Below are 16,176 nucleotides of genomic sequence, written 5' to 3'. Positions count from 1 at the left end.
TGGGAATTTATGGCCAGCTTTATACTGGGCCCATACACATCAGACATTTTTATGTATTGTGTAATCAACTAGTTTGAAATACATATTCACACACCATTTAAAAGCATTCATCAAAGAATTAGTAATTCTTATCTGAGATGAATAACCTACAAACATATAGTTAGAATAATTTTAGTGTCTTATTTTGGTTAGGAGTGGGTTTCTTGTGTTTCAAATGGAAAATTATGAATAGTTTTAATCAACTTGTTTATTTTTAAATAGAGATTTCAGGTTTACATTGAGTTTAGAAACAGTTATTTATTTATTTCTCGTTGCAGACAAAACTGAACTCTACATCTCTCTTCCCGAGCGAGGAGCTGGCTGAAGCCACGAAAGCTTTGCTGGATAGTCTCGGGAATCTGGCCCAAGAGGTGAGTCATATCTTTTCAGTCCGAGTGGGCAGACCATCCGCTATGACTTTTTGACACCCTGAGTTTGGTTCAGAGAGTCTATTTGATATGAATGTCATAAAAAATGTAAAATCAACTTTAGAAGCATCTGTGATCTTAAAATTACTTGGTTTGATCTCCTTACTTTAAAGGTGAAGAAACCAAGACTCATGGATGTCTCAGGGTTAATTAGCTAGTAGCTAAAGGCCTGATGTCTAGCCTAGGACTTTCTCCGATTGTTACTCTTGGTCCCGAGTTAATGACTCATTAGTAGAGGAGATGATTCCCCCTCGTCCTCCACGTAGTGTGTTTGTCTTACAGCAACTTCTCCTTATTTCTTCTTCAGTAATAAAGCTGGACAGTCTTTTTACCAGAACGTTTGTTGACTAACTGAAGGGGAGAACCTGGTACCCCTAATTTGGATCTTTGCTTTGTGAACTTCTGGCCCCTGAGTTCAACTTTAGGAATAGAGTCTCCTGATAAATGTTGAGTTTGCCTTTTGGGTCCACATGTTTACAAGTGTATTAGAATTACCTAACTTCCTACTTAACAGAATCACCTTTGTCATAAGATCAGAGGGCCTGACTTACAAAATTAGCAGGTAAGCACTTCTCTGCCTCCCAGTCAGCATGTGCTTGCCTTTCTGACACCCAGCCTTGTTTCTGAGTAGACTTGGAAAAGAGGAACCAGTGGTCTGGAGCCCATTGTGTAGAGAGCTGAGCCAGGGAGTGATGGTCAGAAACCACACAGGCCTTAAGACATTGGGAATAATTTGTGGCAAAATTTTCTCAGACTTGGTCCAGCCTTATTATGAACTGCTTCTTTAACTCATTTTTTGGTGTTTGTATGATTTTTCTCAAATATCAAAGCTCACTCTATGTCTTCTAAGAACAAATACTTAGAATACTTTGGCCACCTGATGCAAAGAGCTGACTCATTGGAAGAGACCCTGATGCTGGGAAAGAGTGAGGGTAGCAGGAGAAGGGGACGACAGAGGATGAGATGGTTGGATGGCATCACTGACTCAGTGGACATGAGTTTGAGCAAACTTAGGGAGATAGTAATGGATAGAAAAGCCTGGCATGCTGGAGTTCATGGGGTCGCAAAGAGTTGGACATGACTTAGCGACTGAACAACAGAAAAAATAAAGTATTGTATGTTCACAAAGGAAAATGCAGAATATTTGGAAAGTACAGAAAGCACTGAGGTTCAGCTCTGTCAACATGTTACCTAGTGTGTTACTTTTGATTCTGTTCTTTTTCAATTCTGCTGCTGTGTGTCTGACTGAAGAGGACTGGCTTTCAGGTTCCTTTCAGGAGGAGAAGCCCTCTTCCAGGCTGCCATCTGTTACTCTGGTTATGAACGCTGGTGACCTCTCTGTAGATGGAGAAGTTGGGTCTCCTGGGGTTCTTCCAGGAGGCAGAATGGGAAACAGAAACTGCCCTGCAAGTCCACTGCCATCTCTCTTGAGTCCCGTTAGCAGACAGTGACTTGCCCCGTGCTCTCTGCAGGTCCCTGCCAGCCCTAGAAAAGGCAGAGCAGGGATCAAACATTGGAAGCTGCCTCTAAACTCAGGGTCTGGTTATAGCTGTTTCCTCTTACATCACTGGCCTGCCTTTTGTCTAGGGTTAAAAAATAATTGAAAGCATGTGATGTTCTGTTGCTCACATGGTAGAAACTCTCCAGCTGAACAATATACATTTTTCTTGGCAGCTGCTTCCTCGTGTCCTGCTTGTTCCCTGGTCCTGGGCAGCAAGGGCCGCCCACTCCTCTCAGTGGAACACAAAGTCAAGTCGCTTTTGCCACCAGTGACTCATTGTCTAACCGTTTCTCTGGGACAAATGGGAGAAAATAAATAAATAAGTGCACTTGTTGATCTGCTCAGCGTTTGGAAAGAAAGTTGGTTGTTTTGACTAAAGCACAACCCTTGAAAGGAAAAGGGAGGTAAGCTGCCACGTTTCCTGCAGCTTCCCCCGGTTTTCCTGTGTGATTCACATGACAAATGTGATGAGGCCTACTATGCCTATTGCACAGGTGACACTGAGGCTCAGAAAAGCTAGACAGTTTGCCCACAGTCACCTAGTAGGTTAATTGGCAAGACTGGGTTTTGAACCCAGGATGGTTGGCCTCCAAAGCCCATATTCCTGCAGCTTTAGCACTTTTTGTCTGAACCGTCATGGTAACTGGAATAGAGTCGGAAGGAGGCTATTCAGAAAAAGAAACTATGGACTAACAGGGCTGGAAGTTGTGAGGGAGTGGGGACTTCCAGAGCCAAAGGGATAAAAGTGGGCATGAGCTTCACTTCTGGAAAGTGAGCCTGGGGAGGCAGGGTAGGGAGCAGCATTTGGTTATCTGCCCATACCCACCAGGACCCTGGCACAGCTGGGTGCTAGGGACTCAGCAGTGAGCACACTAACTTCTCTGTTGTTGTGGGACTGCCATGAGGCAGGAGACAGAAATAAACTGGTCTATGTATAATGGGGCAGCAGGGATGCCTGCAGTGAAGGAAAACAAAGCTGGGTAAGAGGGATGGAGGGGGATGAGGTGGTATTTTAAAGGGGAGGGTGATTCATGAAGTCCTGTCTAGTCAGGTGACATCTGAACATGGAGGAAATGACAGTAGGGCCTCCAATGCAAGCAGGAGGAACCGTAGATCCAAAGACACTGATGTAGGACATGATCAAGAGCTGTGAAGACCAGGGAGGAGGCCAGGGTGGCCAGAACAAAGAGAACAAGTGCGAGGGGAGTCAGAGATGAGGTTAGAGCAGGAGGTGAGTGCCGTGCAGACCTGGTAAGGCTGGATTTACACTCAGTAAGATGGGAGGCCAGTGGAGGGTCTGGATCAGGGGCGTCTGGTGTGACTGAGAGGATGAGAGTTGTTTACGATTCATTGTTAGGCTGAGACGAGACTGTGATGGGGCAAGGGCAGGAGAAAGCCGTGGCAGTGGATTGAGAAAGCATCAGTATTTCATTTGCTCCATAGATGATGATCAGATGCCACCTTCTGTGGGCTGCCTTCCCTGTGGTGGGAAGCACTTCATGGGGAGGTTTGGGGCAGGAGCTGAAGTTAGAACAAGTAGGAGTCTGCCCCTTAGGCAGGTTCTGGGAAGAGCCAAGAATTTGGAATGACTCAGTTGCTTACAGTGCTTCTGTCCAACGATGTGCTGACTTTATGTGGGAAGAGATTTGTCCTTTCGATCAGGGGATGGTAGGATGGTGGTGGCGAGAAAGAGAAGTGAGTGGCTTTTGTGCTGTCCTTCAAAAATCTCTAGGGCTGTTGCACTCACCAGCAAAAGGAAAGATGGCCTGCCTGCCTATCCCCCTCCTGTCTGTATGCTGCTGCTACTGCTGCTAAGTCGCTTCAGTCGTGTCCGACTCTGTGCGATCCCATAGACGGCAGCCCACCAGGCTCCGCCATCCCTAGGATTCTCCAGGCAAGAATACTGGAGTGTGTTGCCATTTCCTTCTCCAGTGCATGAAAGGGAAAAGTGAAAGTGAAGTCGCTCAGTCGTGTCCGACTCTTAGCGACCCCATGGACTGTAGCCTATCAGGCTCCTCCGTCCATGGGATTTTCCAGGCAAGAGTACTGGAGTCAGAAGATAAAGTCAGGAAAAGCTAGTCACCTAATTGTGTCTTCTGGGTGTCAAAGTCGCCCTCTCTGGAGGGAAGAATCTTTGTGACCTCTGACCATCCCTGGAGCACCTGGTTCCCCTTTGCAGGCTGAAGGCAGAGGCAGGGTCTGTGGCACCCAGGACCTTCTCACTCACAGGGATCAGCGGGCTCTGTGAGACAGAAAACTGGGTCGTGGAGTCTGAGCCTAGACTGCCTCCAAAGCAAGAGTGGCGTCCCGCAACCCCTCCCCTCTGCTTGCCGCACCTCAGCCTGGACACGCAGTGATAGGGCAAGGAATGGAAGGGTATATTAATGATTTATTGTGAAGTGTGTGGAAATACAAAGTGCTCCGTGAATAGTTAATCATAAGAGCCACTGGGCCAAGAAGCCCACGTGGTGCTGGAGTACATTTGTGTGTGAGACAAAGCGCTGGTCACATGTAAGTCCCAGACTCAGCCCCTGGCTGCCTGGGGCCCCTGCCTCTTCCAGGCAGGGGCTGTTCTGTGCAGGGCCTTCTTGGAGATCGGATATTGTGTGATGTTCTTCTCGCCACGCTCTGTTTTAGCTTCGTCGTCTTGATCAGAAGTGGGGCCTCAGAGAAGTGACTTTCTGAAGGTTGTGAGCCAGTGAGGACGTGGATGAGATTCAAAGTCGAGCTCCCATCGTGTGCTCCTTCCCAGTGCCTGGCGCTTAGCTGAGACGAGGGTGGGGATTTCCTACACGGTGCCTTTTCTGCCAAGGGGCAGAGGGTACCTCAGTTTCCACACTGAAGTTTGAGGTGTTTTAGAAATGAGGCCATGACCGAGAATGTGAGCAGTTCCCGATGTACACATGTGAACACATAATTCTTCAAGGGAAGCATCCTCGTCTATAAACCCGATAATGTGAATGAGATAAAGCCCATCACCAGGGGCTCCACCAACTTCTAGGCTGTACTTCAGTCTTTCATGTGTATGGGAATCACCTGGGCACCCGGTGACAATGAGGATTTGAACTCTAGATAGACCAGAATCTCCATCTCAGTCTCTCAGATGACGCCATTACCTCTACCACAGACGAGGAGCATGGCTCTGGCGGTCCCATCACAAGGCTTCTGAGAGGGGACGTCAGACAAGTTATGTGCTGGGAGAAGGCTTTGCAGAGGTGAGGAAACTAACCTGTTATCTTTGTCTTCTGTGTCTTCAACCTTCCCCCCTCTTTCCTTTCCTTTTCCACCTGCTCCCTCCCCCAGCTGTTCAGCATGAGGAGCTGGAGTGACATGCGGCAGGAGGTGGTGTTTCTGACCAACGTGAACAGCTCCAGCTCCTCCACCCAGATCTACCAGGCTGTGTCCCGCATCATCTGCGGCCATCCCGAGGGCGGGGGCCTGAAGATCAAGTCCCTGAACTGGTACGAGGACAACAACTACAAAGCCCTCTTCGGGGGCAATGGCACGGAGGACGACGCTGGCACCCTCTATGATAACTCTACGTGTGAGTGTCTGCACAGCCAGGCCCTGGCACCACCTCCATCCCAGACTCAGCCCTGTGGACCCCCTCTCTCGTGCTTACCCTCATCCTACATAGCAGCAGTGAGTGCTTGTTTACATGTCTGTTTGCCACCCAGACAGAGCTCCTAGAGGAGGGAATCTTTTTCTAATCAGTGAATTGTCCCCATTTGTGTGAAAGGGGCCTTGCATGTCCCAGGCATACAGTGTTTTTATCAAGTGAATGGATGATTGAACGTCACTCTCTCCAGTTTTCTGGGGTATGTCTGAAGGTGGTTCCCAGAGTGATCAAGGTTCTTCTCATTTTCCCTGTCTCCCTTTCCTTTTCCTCCTTGAGATATGCTTTATAATAAAAATTTAACAATAACAACAATAATGAAAGATAGCATTTAGGGAACATTTCCTGTGTCCTTTGGATTTTTTTTTTTTAAGTTAATTCATTTAACCCTGCAAGGAAGGTTTTTTGTGTTTTTTTCTTTTTTTGGCTGTGCAGGACCACAGCTTGTGGGATCTTAGTTCCCCAACCAGGGATGGAACCTTGACCTCTGGCGGGGAATTCCTTGCAAGGAAGGTTTTATAGCCCCACATTTTATAGGCTTGGAGAGGTTCAGTGACTTGGTCACAGTCACACTGTAGCTAATCCACAAGAATCCGGATTAAACCAGGTCTGCGTGGCTCCATGCTTTTTGTCCATAAACAACACATGACCTCCAGAATACCTGTTCATGGTGGCATGTGTGCCATCAGACTCGGGCATTTGATCTGCAGTTTGTTTTTGGTTCTTAGCTACAAGGTGTCATTAGAGAACCTTTTTACACCATATCTGCTCCCCACGCTTGGGCAGTTTTGTGGGGATGTGTGTCCTATGCCTGTGGCAGCGAGGAGCCAGTGTTACAGCTGTAGACAACGGCATTGTTTTCCTTGAAAACATGATGCAAGTGAGCCTTTCTCCATTTCTAACCACAGGTGTGTCTTTCAGACACTGAGTGAGGTGGCTTTTAGTGCATTACTGTAACATAAGAACCTTTTATTCTTCTCTGGAGTGAAGCACTCCAGCCGTGGCAGGTTGCTTTGTGAGCCTGAAGGGAAGGGCGCTGTAGGCAGTTTTCTGAAATGCCATCCCCTCTGCTCCCTCGCTTTGTAAGCCAACCTGAGGGAGCCTTCATTTTCACAACAGCTACAACTGTGAGCAAGTCCTCTTTTTTGTTTTTGTTTTTAAATATTATCTTTGCAGCATGTAGAGGATACTTGGAATCTAAAAGAACCCAGAGTGAAATTTTTTAAAAATTTGGGAATCTTTCTGGATAATCAGACCTTGCTATCTATTATGACTTCGGATTTTTCACTTTGAGATATTCATTACATTTATTACAGGTACTTGTTATGAGACTTAGTAATTGAAGGGAGATTTTTTATTTCTGCTTGAAAACTAGAGTCTGAAATTCAACCCTCTGTTTCCAGTGGAAACAAAGTGTTGAAGGCTAGTGTTAAGTCATCTAGAGTTACAACTCTAGGCTTGTGCATAGTAAAAGGTATTTTTCTATATTGTCTCAGTTGTGACATCATCAGTGTTATAATAAACTTTGATTATTTATCTAGCATTGTTCTAGGGGCTCCACCAATATCATCTCAGTTAATCCTCTCCACATCTCTGCTAAGCAGATGTCATTAACTTTAATTTTACAGAGGAGTCAACTGAGGCACAAATCTGAAGTTGTTACATAACCATTAAGTGGCAGAGCTGAGATTTAAACCTATGACTGACCAGCTGGTTCTAAAGCTTTTGTTAGCTTCTACAAATATATGACCATGCATACAAATATTTGCCTTTCATCCTTTTCACAGCTCCTTATTGCAATGATTTGATGAAGAATCTGGAGTCCAGTCCTCTTTCCCGCATCATATGGAAAGCTCTCAAGCCCCTGCTTGTTGGAAAGATCCTGTATACACCTGACACTCCAGTTACAAGGCAGCTTATGACTGAGGTAAGCCACCTGGGCCCAAGAGGCCCTCAACAGACTCTTCCTAGAATTAAGAACAAAAATATAAAGGTGGCTTCAGATGGAGTATATTGAGTATACTTTTCTGGGATTTCCAAAGAATGAGGACCTCCAATCTGACCTAGGCCCCAGCTAACTGTTGAGGGCCAGCTCTCCAGTCTTGGGTGTTTGAATCCCCACTGCAGGCAGGCACTTCTTGGGGATGGGAAGCACAGGAAAAGGGCTTCTGTGATGGGGTGTCTTTTTAGGGAGTAGCTGAGTTTCTCATGTCTCTGCCCCTCTTTTATTTTTTTCTGCTCCTGGCTTCCTGGTTGACTCCAGGTGAATAAGACCTTCCAGGAACTGGCTGTGTTTCATGATCTAGAAGGCATGTGGCAAGAGCTCAGCCCCAAGTTCTGGACCTTTATGGAGAGCAGCTCAGAAATGGACCTTGTCCGGGTGAGTGTCCCTCTGATTACTGTGTGCCTGCTTGATGCTCTTTACTTCCCAAGAAGTGACTGAGAGGAGAGTTGTTTACATTGAACCCAGTACAGAGGGGCTGAGCACAGCTCAAGCCCCAGGGCTGTCACTTGGCAGAGGTATAGGTGATGGTGCACAGATTACACCATCTCAGGCACATCAGCATCAAGGCATCTGATAGTCAAAATCAGAGTTCCAAGAAACTTAGGACTGGTATTTGGAGGAAGAGTTTGGTGATTACAAGACCTTGACTATTTTCTGGCTGTAGAGCCACAGCACCTTACTCAGCCCTACTGTGTCCTGGTAGGTCTTGGACAGAGCTGTGTGAGCAAAAGCCTGTTCTGACCTGCAGACTCATCACAGATACTTGCTCCCTGAGGCGCCGTGTGAGTGAGGAGCCGCTGTTACTACGTGGAGGGGAATTTCACTTAGTGCTTCAGAACCACTTGACAAGGGATAAGTGCTCTAAAGACAATTGGATTCAGAAGCAGAGGAGTCTGAGCAAGAACGAAATGTCTCCTTTGTTTGAGCCTGAGTGCCATTTAATCACATCATCCTGCCTTGGGCTGAGTCAGAGAATCATTAGACTATTTCCTGTCTCCATGGTGAGCGAGGCCTCTTCCTTTTTGTTCCTGCTGCTATTAAGAAGCACGAATGGATTTTGCCAGGTTTCTTGTCTTGGCACGTCATTGATCAGAAGGGCAGCTGGGTGTTACGGGTGGTATATCTACCCTGAGAGGTACTCTCACAGGCTGAGGACCCTCCCGAGATGCCCTAGGAGGGACCATATCCTGGGGGCCTTCCAGTGATGGGAAAGCTGAGTCATCTTTGTTGCACTGGTCCTGCAATTTAATTCTTGAATTGGGAGCCTTTAAAAACCAAGGGACTTGAGTCAGGGAAGCATGAACAATAATTTGTATGGATTGAGTGAATATTCCTGACTAATAATAACAACAACAACTTATGCCCCTCAGTGATGATCTCTGTTGGGTCCAGTCTCTCCTCCAAAAGGAATTCATGTGGTCCAGCCACAAAAACACAGTGTCATAGATCTTGATGTGGTCTCAGACGTCTTATTCTGGTCCTCTCCTTAGAATCTACATTCCTACTTGTTGGACTTCTCTCCTTCTGAGTCTCAGAAGGTGATGAGGGGCCATGTTGAAGGAGCTCCATGAATTTTAGTTTGTAGGCAGATAGATGCTTCCCCTGCTCTTAAATAGAGAGTTTGACTTGGATGCTCCAGCAGGTCACAGGCTGTCAGTTCTTGTGGGACGAGGCCCTTGTCAACATGGCCGTGGCATTCATTGGGAATCCTGCTGGAGAGCCCAGGATGTGCAGTAGGGAATGTAGGAGCTGTGGCTGGGGAAAAAGGCACAGTGTGTGGTTGAGAGGGCCTTGAGGGTCAAGCCAAGGACTTTTACTTTAAGCTCTGACACACCATTACCAAACCCATGGAAGGGTTTTTGGCAATGTATGCATTACTCTGGTTTGACAGGTGGGTTGAAGAGAGGAAAGATGGAAAGCAGAGACTAGGGCAGAGGCTACCCTGGTGGGGTAAAGCCTGGTGACTGATTGGTTGTGGAGGGGTGAAAGAGAGGGCAGTTTCGGAGTGATTCTTAATTTCTAGCTGATGGATGGTAGGGATGTCCAACAAGTAAGTGGGTACTAGGGCTTGGAGTGTAACTGGTTGGTTAGGCTGGAGACAGCAGTTAGGGACTCATCAGCCTGTGGGTGGAAGTCGAAGGAGCTTCCTCCAACTGCTTTCTTTTCTCTACTGAGGAGTGTTTATTTCCCTCCACAAGCTTGGGCTTCTCAGTCCTCTGCACCCCCTGTAGCCTCACATCTGGTACATGAGTCAGTGCCTGAGACTTCTGGTTCTCTTGGGGTAGCTCTTTTTTTTTTCAACTTTATTGAGGTGCAATTGACAAATTAAAACTGTATGTATTTAACGTATACAACTTGGTGTTTTGATATATGTGTGCACTGTGAAATGATCACCACATTGGAGCTAAGTAACATGTCCCTTCCTTCACCTAGTTACCTCTTCACAAGTGTCAAGTGTACAGGATGGTATCATTAACTGTGTCACCATGCTATACATCAGATTCTCAGATCTAATAATGGGAACATCATACCCTTTACCTCTGTGTTTCCCCAGCCCCCCGGCAAACACCCCTCTACTCTATGGTAGCTCTTATCTTCTGCTCTGTCTGGTTCTGTCTGCCCCTGTTCTATCCAGAGGCACCCACAAATCTGGAGGCACTTCTTTGTTGAGGCATGGAACCCATTGATGCTCAACTATTCTTTCTGAGCTGCTATTTCTTCCCTTCACCTTCAGTCTCTGCTTTCTCCACGGACACTGCTCCTGAGGGTGCTCTTCATACCCTAGAGTCATGTAGTCAGTGATCCCACTGTGCACGTCTCTTAGGCCTTGCTTCTCTCCTTGGCTGTATTGCTCAGAAGCCGCACTGGGCAGGGCGGACCTCACCTCAAATACTGCATGTCTTCACTCAGGTTTTATTTGTTCAGTTCAAGTCTCAAATCAAATCATTTCAGAATCGCTAACCCATTCCCCTGTGCACCTTTGTGAGATACAATTTTGTATCTGTTATGTTAATAAAAATATATATCCTAACTGATGACAATATAATTTGTTATTCCCTATAGGAAAGCAATTTGGAATGAAAATTGTAAGAACCATAAAAAGTGTGCTATCCTGTGTACTTCCATTCTACACACCCTCAGGGATGTATGCCATGCAGAAATAATTTTAAAGAAAGAAGTCACCCTACAAAACAGAATGTTATTGCTATAATAATTGTTTTTTGTGAAAAATTAGAAATAGACTAAATGTTTTGCAGTATGGGAATAGTTAATGAAATTATAGTTTATATACCCTATAAAAACTATTATGCTCCCATTAAAATAATAAATATGAAGCCACATGGGGAAAAGCTTATAATGTTAGTAGCAATGAGACTGGTTTTAAGAATAGCAGAGTTTGGCCTTTAGAGATTCCATTTCAGCAGAGTCAGTTTCATCTGCCTTCTTGAAGGTATGACAGGAGTTGTGGCTGATTCTCTTTTCCATGAGCCGAGGTTGAAACAGACCCATTTTTCTGGCAGCATATCTTTGCAGGCCTCTGCCCCGGTCCTCTGCACCTGCTGGTTGAGCGCCTGATTGATTTTCCTGCTCTTCCACGTTGACCTGTGTGGAGAGCCAGCCAGCCAAGGAAAAAGAAATGGAAGATAGGCTTCCTTTTCATCATGACCCAAGCATCCTGTAATTGGGAAGGATCAGGTTTCACTTGGTTTAACAGCAGCATTCTTTCCCTAAGCTAAACAGGTTTGTCTTAATTCAGTCTAGAAATAAGGGTCTTTATGAGGAGTTATCAGCTTGGGTCTCAAAAGAAGAAGATGATATAATGCAGGGGGAAGGTGCAATACAATCTGAGAGCCCATGTCTCATATCCTGGCTTTGTTACTTATTAGCTGTGTGGCCTTATGGTTAGGGACTTAACTTCTATGAACCTGTTTTCTCATCTGTGAAATGGAAACTAATAGACATACTTTCCTTATGAAGTTGTATGAGGTAAAGTGTTTAATCCAACATAGTAATTGTATAGAGTATAAGTATGATTATTGTTGTTACTGTAGTTAATAGTGTTTACTGTTAAGCTATACTGGAAACTGGATTCAGACTGGACTGACATTGACTGGTCAATTCCATGCCTGTTAGTGTATGACTCATCCTTGATAAAAAGTTATTTTTTTCAGCCTCAGTGGTCTCACCTGTAAAATGCAAACACTGTTACCTACCTCACAGTTTTTATAAAGATAAAAAAATGACAGTGTATGTGAAAGGGTTTTGTAAATCATATAGTGCTCATCAAGACTTAGTTGTACTTTGTCATTGGAATGGCAGACCCTGTTGGACAGCAGAGGCAATGATGACTTTTGGGAACAGCGATTGGAAGGCTTAGACTGGACGGCCAAAGATATTGTGGCATTTCTGGCCAAGCAGCCAGAGGATGTGCAGTCCACCAATGGCTCCGTGTACACCTGGAGGGAAGCCTTCAATGAGACCAACCAGGCAATCCAGACCATCTCTCGTTTCATGGAGGTGAGGAACTATTCCTTGGACCATTTAGAAAAGGCTTTGGCTTCTTTCTCTGAGGTGATGCAATAAGGTTCAGACTGGAGTAGTTTAGAAATTTTGTGTAGTCTTATTTACAGTAGCATCCCTCCAACCTAATACATATTGTGTATGAAAAGACACTTAAATATACAGGTGGTGTATGAAAAGGCACTCAAAAAATTTTTAGTTGAATGAATGAGACAGACAGACAGGAACAGACCTAACATCTAGCTTTATTCTGTCTGACTCAAGAATATCTCTATCCATTTTCTTCTAGTTTTTCCTATGTTTTGATGTCCAACTACCTAATGGCAACAAAGCATTCCCTTAAAAAAGTGTTACTTATGAAACCTACATAAAATCTAATAGGACTGATTACGTTTAAAAAACTTGAGTCCTAAAAATGATGTGACTTAATAGGGACAAATGAAAGTTTGTTTTGTCTGTTTGATTAGTTGTTATGACTCAAAATTACTAAGAAAGCAGAAGAAAATGATGCCTGATCATTGTTTAAATCCCTTTCCCTCCACAAAAATCAGTATGAGTAACTTATCTCTAAAGTACGTTCAACAGTTCTCTTAAATTGCTAAGATGAAAACCCAAATAATCCCTTTTCAATTGAATATTGGAGAATGATGTGAGAGGATGAGGATTAACAAAGACACGCACTTAGCACTTCTTTCTTAGCATAGACGCTGCCTTGGCCACTGCTTGTTTTCCTGGCCGTCAGCATTCTCATGATGGCTGTTCTTCCTTCAGTGTGTGAACCTGAACAAGCTAGAACCAGTAGCGACAGAGGTTCTGCTCATCAACAAGTCCATGGAGCTCTTGGATGAGCGCAAGTTCTGGGCTGGAGTTGTGTTCACTGGAATCGCTCCTGGCAGTGTCGAGTTACCGCATCATGTCAAGTACAAGATCCGGATGGACATTGACAATGTGGAGAGGACAAATAAGATCAAGGACGGGTAAGTGGAATCTCATTGTACCAGCCAGTCTTAGAGAAGTCAAGAGCAGCTAATGTGACTGGAGGTACTTTAATAATTTTGTAAAAAGTTTCAAACAAAGATAAATCAGTGGCATGATTTTGGTGTAACTGGCACATTCATTGTGGAGACAGCTGTTTCAAAGGTCATAAAATATCCTTGTCTTTTCGTTTTGCATTTCCATTCAAGGGAGTTAGTCCTAAGGAATTAAATCAACTGGAACAAAGAAAGAAGAAAAGACATTAGGTTCCCTGTGCTAATGCTATCCATTTCTATAAAAGGGGGCAAATAACCAAGATAAAAAATGATAAAGTGAATTTTGACACGTCCACTTGTAGTAATGTTAGGAAGCAATGGAGGAGGGAAAAAAAACCAAACCAACAAGTGTTTGCTCATTCTGATTATATCTATTTAAAAACATGTACACATCACTGAGGGCTTCCCAGGTGGTGCTAGTGGTAAATAACCCACCTGCCAGTACAGGAGACATAAGAGACACAGGTTCAATCCCTGGGTCGGGAAGATCCCCTAGAGGAGGGCACGGCAACCCACTCCAGTATTCTTGCCTGGAGAATCCCATGGACAGAGGAGCCTGGTGGGCTACAGTCCATAGCATCCCTAAGAGTCGGGCAAGACTGAAGCAATTCAGCATGCATGCATGTGTCACTGAGACCACAAAGTATGATGCAGAAATAAAAACAGTGACTCTGTAGTGGTGGTAGGCTTATGGGTGATTGAATTTTTTGTTGTGTTCTAAGAAATGTTCAATCGTCTGTGGCTTGATTTAAGGTACTGGGACCCCGGTCCTCGGGCTGACCCCTTTGAAGATATGCGGTATGTCTGGGGAGGCTTCGCTTACTTGCAGGATGTGGTGGAGCAGGCAATCATCAGGGTGCTGACGGGCACAGAGAAGAAAACTGGCGTGTACATGCAGCAGATGCCTTACCCCTGTTACGTTGATGACATGTAAGTTAGCCGCCACCTTTACTTAACTGGTTAGCACTGTTGCCACATGGGGTGTGTACACACACACACACACACACACATGCACACACACACACATGCCAAGAGAGGAAACAGAAGCTTTGGTTAAATTTATTTTATATGTGTGTTGATACTGGTCAAAAAATTGATGAAAACAAGACTGTGGCTACTGCAAAACAATTGTTTTGGAAGTTGTGTGGCGATTTCAGGAAATAAGATGCTAGATGTAGGTAGCTGACAGTTTGAGGCACAGGCACACATGAACACACACCACATACAGTAATCCTCACTCCTTTCTGGTCTACAGTTTCCAGAACTTTTATTTTTCACACTCTATCCTTTTGGTCAAAATTGGCCCAATCTCCAAGTTTAAAATGTGTCATGACAAGAACATGCTAAATACATACACACATCCACATGTCCCCCAAACACAGAGGCATGGTATTATGGACCTCGAAAAGCTGACTTCACATCAATTTTTCTTCTTCTCAGTAAGTGGTAAACCACATTTTCAAACAATGCAAATAAAACTGAACAAGTCCATTTTATCTTAGACTTTCTAGATAGATAATCTTTTAGTGCTTAGTCATTGTGCTGCCAAGTGGGGACTGTGGCTCTATGGCTCATGATTTCTTGTGAGAGGGCAAGAATGGGCAGAGGTGTAGTTATTGCAGGCATCTGAAGTATGTCATGTCTCTTCCAAATTCTGGAAACTCTTTCATTCTCTGTTGTGTGAGGGTGAGGGTGAGTGAGTGTGTGTGGGTGTGTAGAGATCAGACTGCAGAAGTAGCAGGGTTACTCTCCTTGTATTTCTCCCAGCTTCTTATTGAACCACCCTTTTACTTGCAGGGTTCATTCTAGCTTTTCCAGGTCACCTGGATTTATCTTGTTTTTCACCTTCAGAAAGATTAGTCAGTATTTTCCAAAGGAAGATTTTTCCAAGACCCCCCTAAGCCAGGGTTTACTCTAGAAAGGACATATTAAGATGGGGCCACGCCTGTTGTCACATACCCTGTAAGTGCATAAGTGGTAAAGCTGAGATTTGAACCTTGAGTTTCAGAGTCTAGATTCTGTGTCCCTTTGACTTCACTGCATTTCATTTTCTAGTTTGGAATCTGAAATCTGAAATGTTACTGACAGGAGCTGCCTGAGGTGTGTTTCTGCACCATCTGTCATAACAGTTGTGCAAGGCAAGCTGATAGTGAGATGACCTTGAAGATGTTGAACTTTCATGAGGAAAAGAGTTGGGTTTTTGGTTTTGTTGGCTTTGTTTTAGTACTTTAAAATCACATTTAGGCTATTGTAAACAGTGCTGCGATGAACATTGGGGTACACGCGTCTCTTTCGATTCTGGTTTCCTCGGTGTGTATGCCCAGCAGTGGGATTGCTGGGTCATATGGCAGTTCTATTCCCAATTTTTTAAGGAATCTCCACACCATTACTCAGCCATTAAAAAAAATACATTTGAATCGGTTCTACTGAGATGGATGAAACTGGAGCCCATTATACAGAGTGAAGTAAGCCAGAAAGAAAAACAACAATACAGTATACTAATGCATATATATGGAATTTGAAAGATGGTAACGATAACCCTATATGCGAGACAGAATAAGAGACACAGATGCATAGAACAATTTTATGGACTCTGAGGGAGAAGGTGAGGGTGGGACGTTCTGGGAGAATAGCATTGAAATATGTATATTATCATATGTGAAACAGAACACCATTCCATGTTCGATGCATGAGACAAGGGCTCAGGGCCGGGGCAATGGGATGACCCAGAGGGATGGGATGGGGAGGGAGGTGGGTGGGGGGTCCAGGAAGGGGAACACATGTAAACCCATGGCTGATTCATGTCAATGTATGGCAAAAACTATTACAATATTGTAAAGTAATTAGCCCCCAACTAAAATAAATAAATTTATTAAAAAAAAAAAAGAAAAAAAAAAATCACATTTAGGCTTAATGACCTCTGATAGTTATCTAGTTACTAAAGCAAGCCTTCAAAGAGGTTTTCTTTGGCATCACGTTGTTAATAGTTTTTAATCACTGCATTGCCCTGCTCACAAAGCATTCCTGTCAGGGTG

General features: G+C 44.5%; 1 protein-coding gene across 6 annotated transcripts in view; it reads left to right on the top strand.

Annotated features, from left to right (window-relative positions):
• ABCA1 (ATP binding cassette subfamily A member 1) overlaps positions 1-16,176 on the top strand; it is a 141,470-nt gene that overhangs the window by 74,940 nt on the left and 50,354 nt on the right. For all 6 annotated transcript variants that reach the window (XR_014063903.1, XR_014063908.1, XM_081524458.1 and 3 more), the window contains 7 exons: positions 318-410; positions 5,272-5,512; positions 7,372-7,511; positions 7,848-7,964; positions 11,910-12,107; positions 12,882-13,087; positions 13,895-14,071. Coding sequence is in view for 4 of the 6 variants with exons in the window: in XM_081524458.1 (XP_081380584.1) it covers positions 318-410; positions 5,272-5,512; positions 7,372-7,511; positions 7,848-7,964; positions 11,910-12,107; positions 12,882-13,087; positions 13,895-14,071 (1,172 nt within the window). In the remaining 2 variants the exon portion in view is untranslated. The remainder of the gene's footprint in view (positions 1-317; positions 411-5,271; positions 5,513-7,371; positions 7,512-7,847; positions 7,965-11,909; positions 12,108-12,881; positions 13,088-13,894; positions 14,072-16,176) is intronic.

The sequence above is a fragment of the Giraffa tippelskirchi genome, chromosome 1 (assembly GCF_054371585.1).
Source record: "Giraffa tippelskirchi isolate mGirTip1 chromosome 1, T2T-mGirTip1v1.2.pri, whole genome shotgun sequence".
NCBI classification, from domain to species: Eukaryota; Metazoa; Chordata; class Mammalia; order Artiodactyla; family Giraffidae; genus Giraffa; species Giraffa tippelskirchi.
Note: the sequence above shows the minus strand (reverse complement) of the source record. Positions and strands in the feature narration are given on the sequence as shown.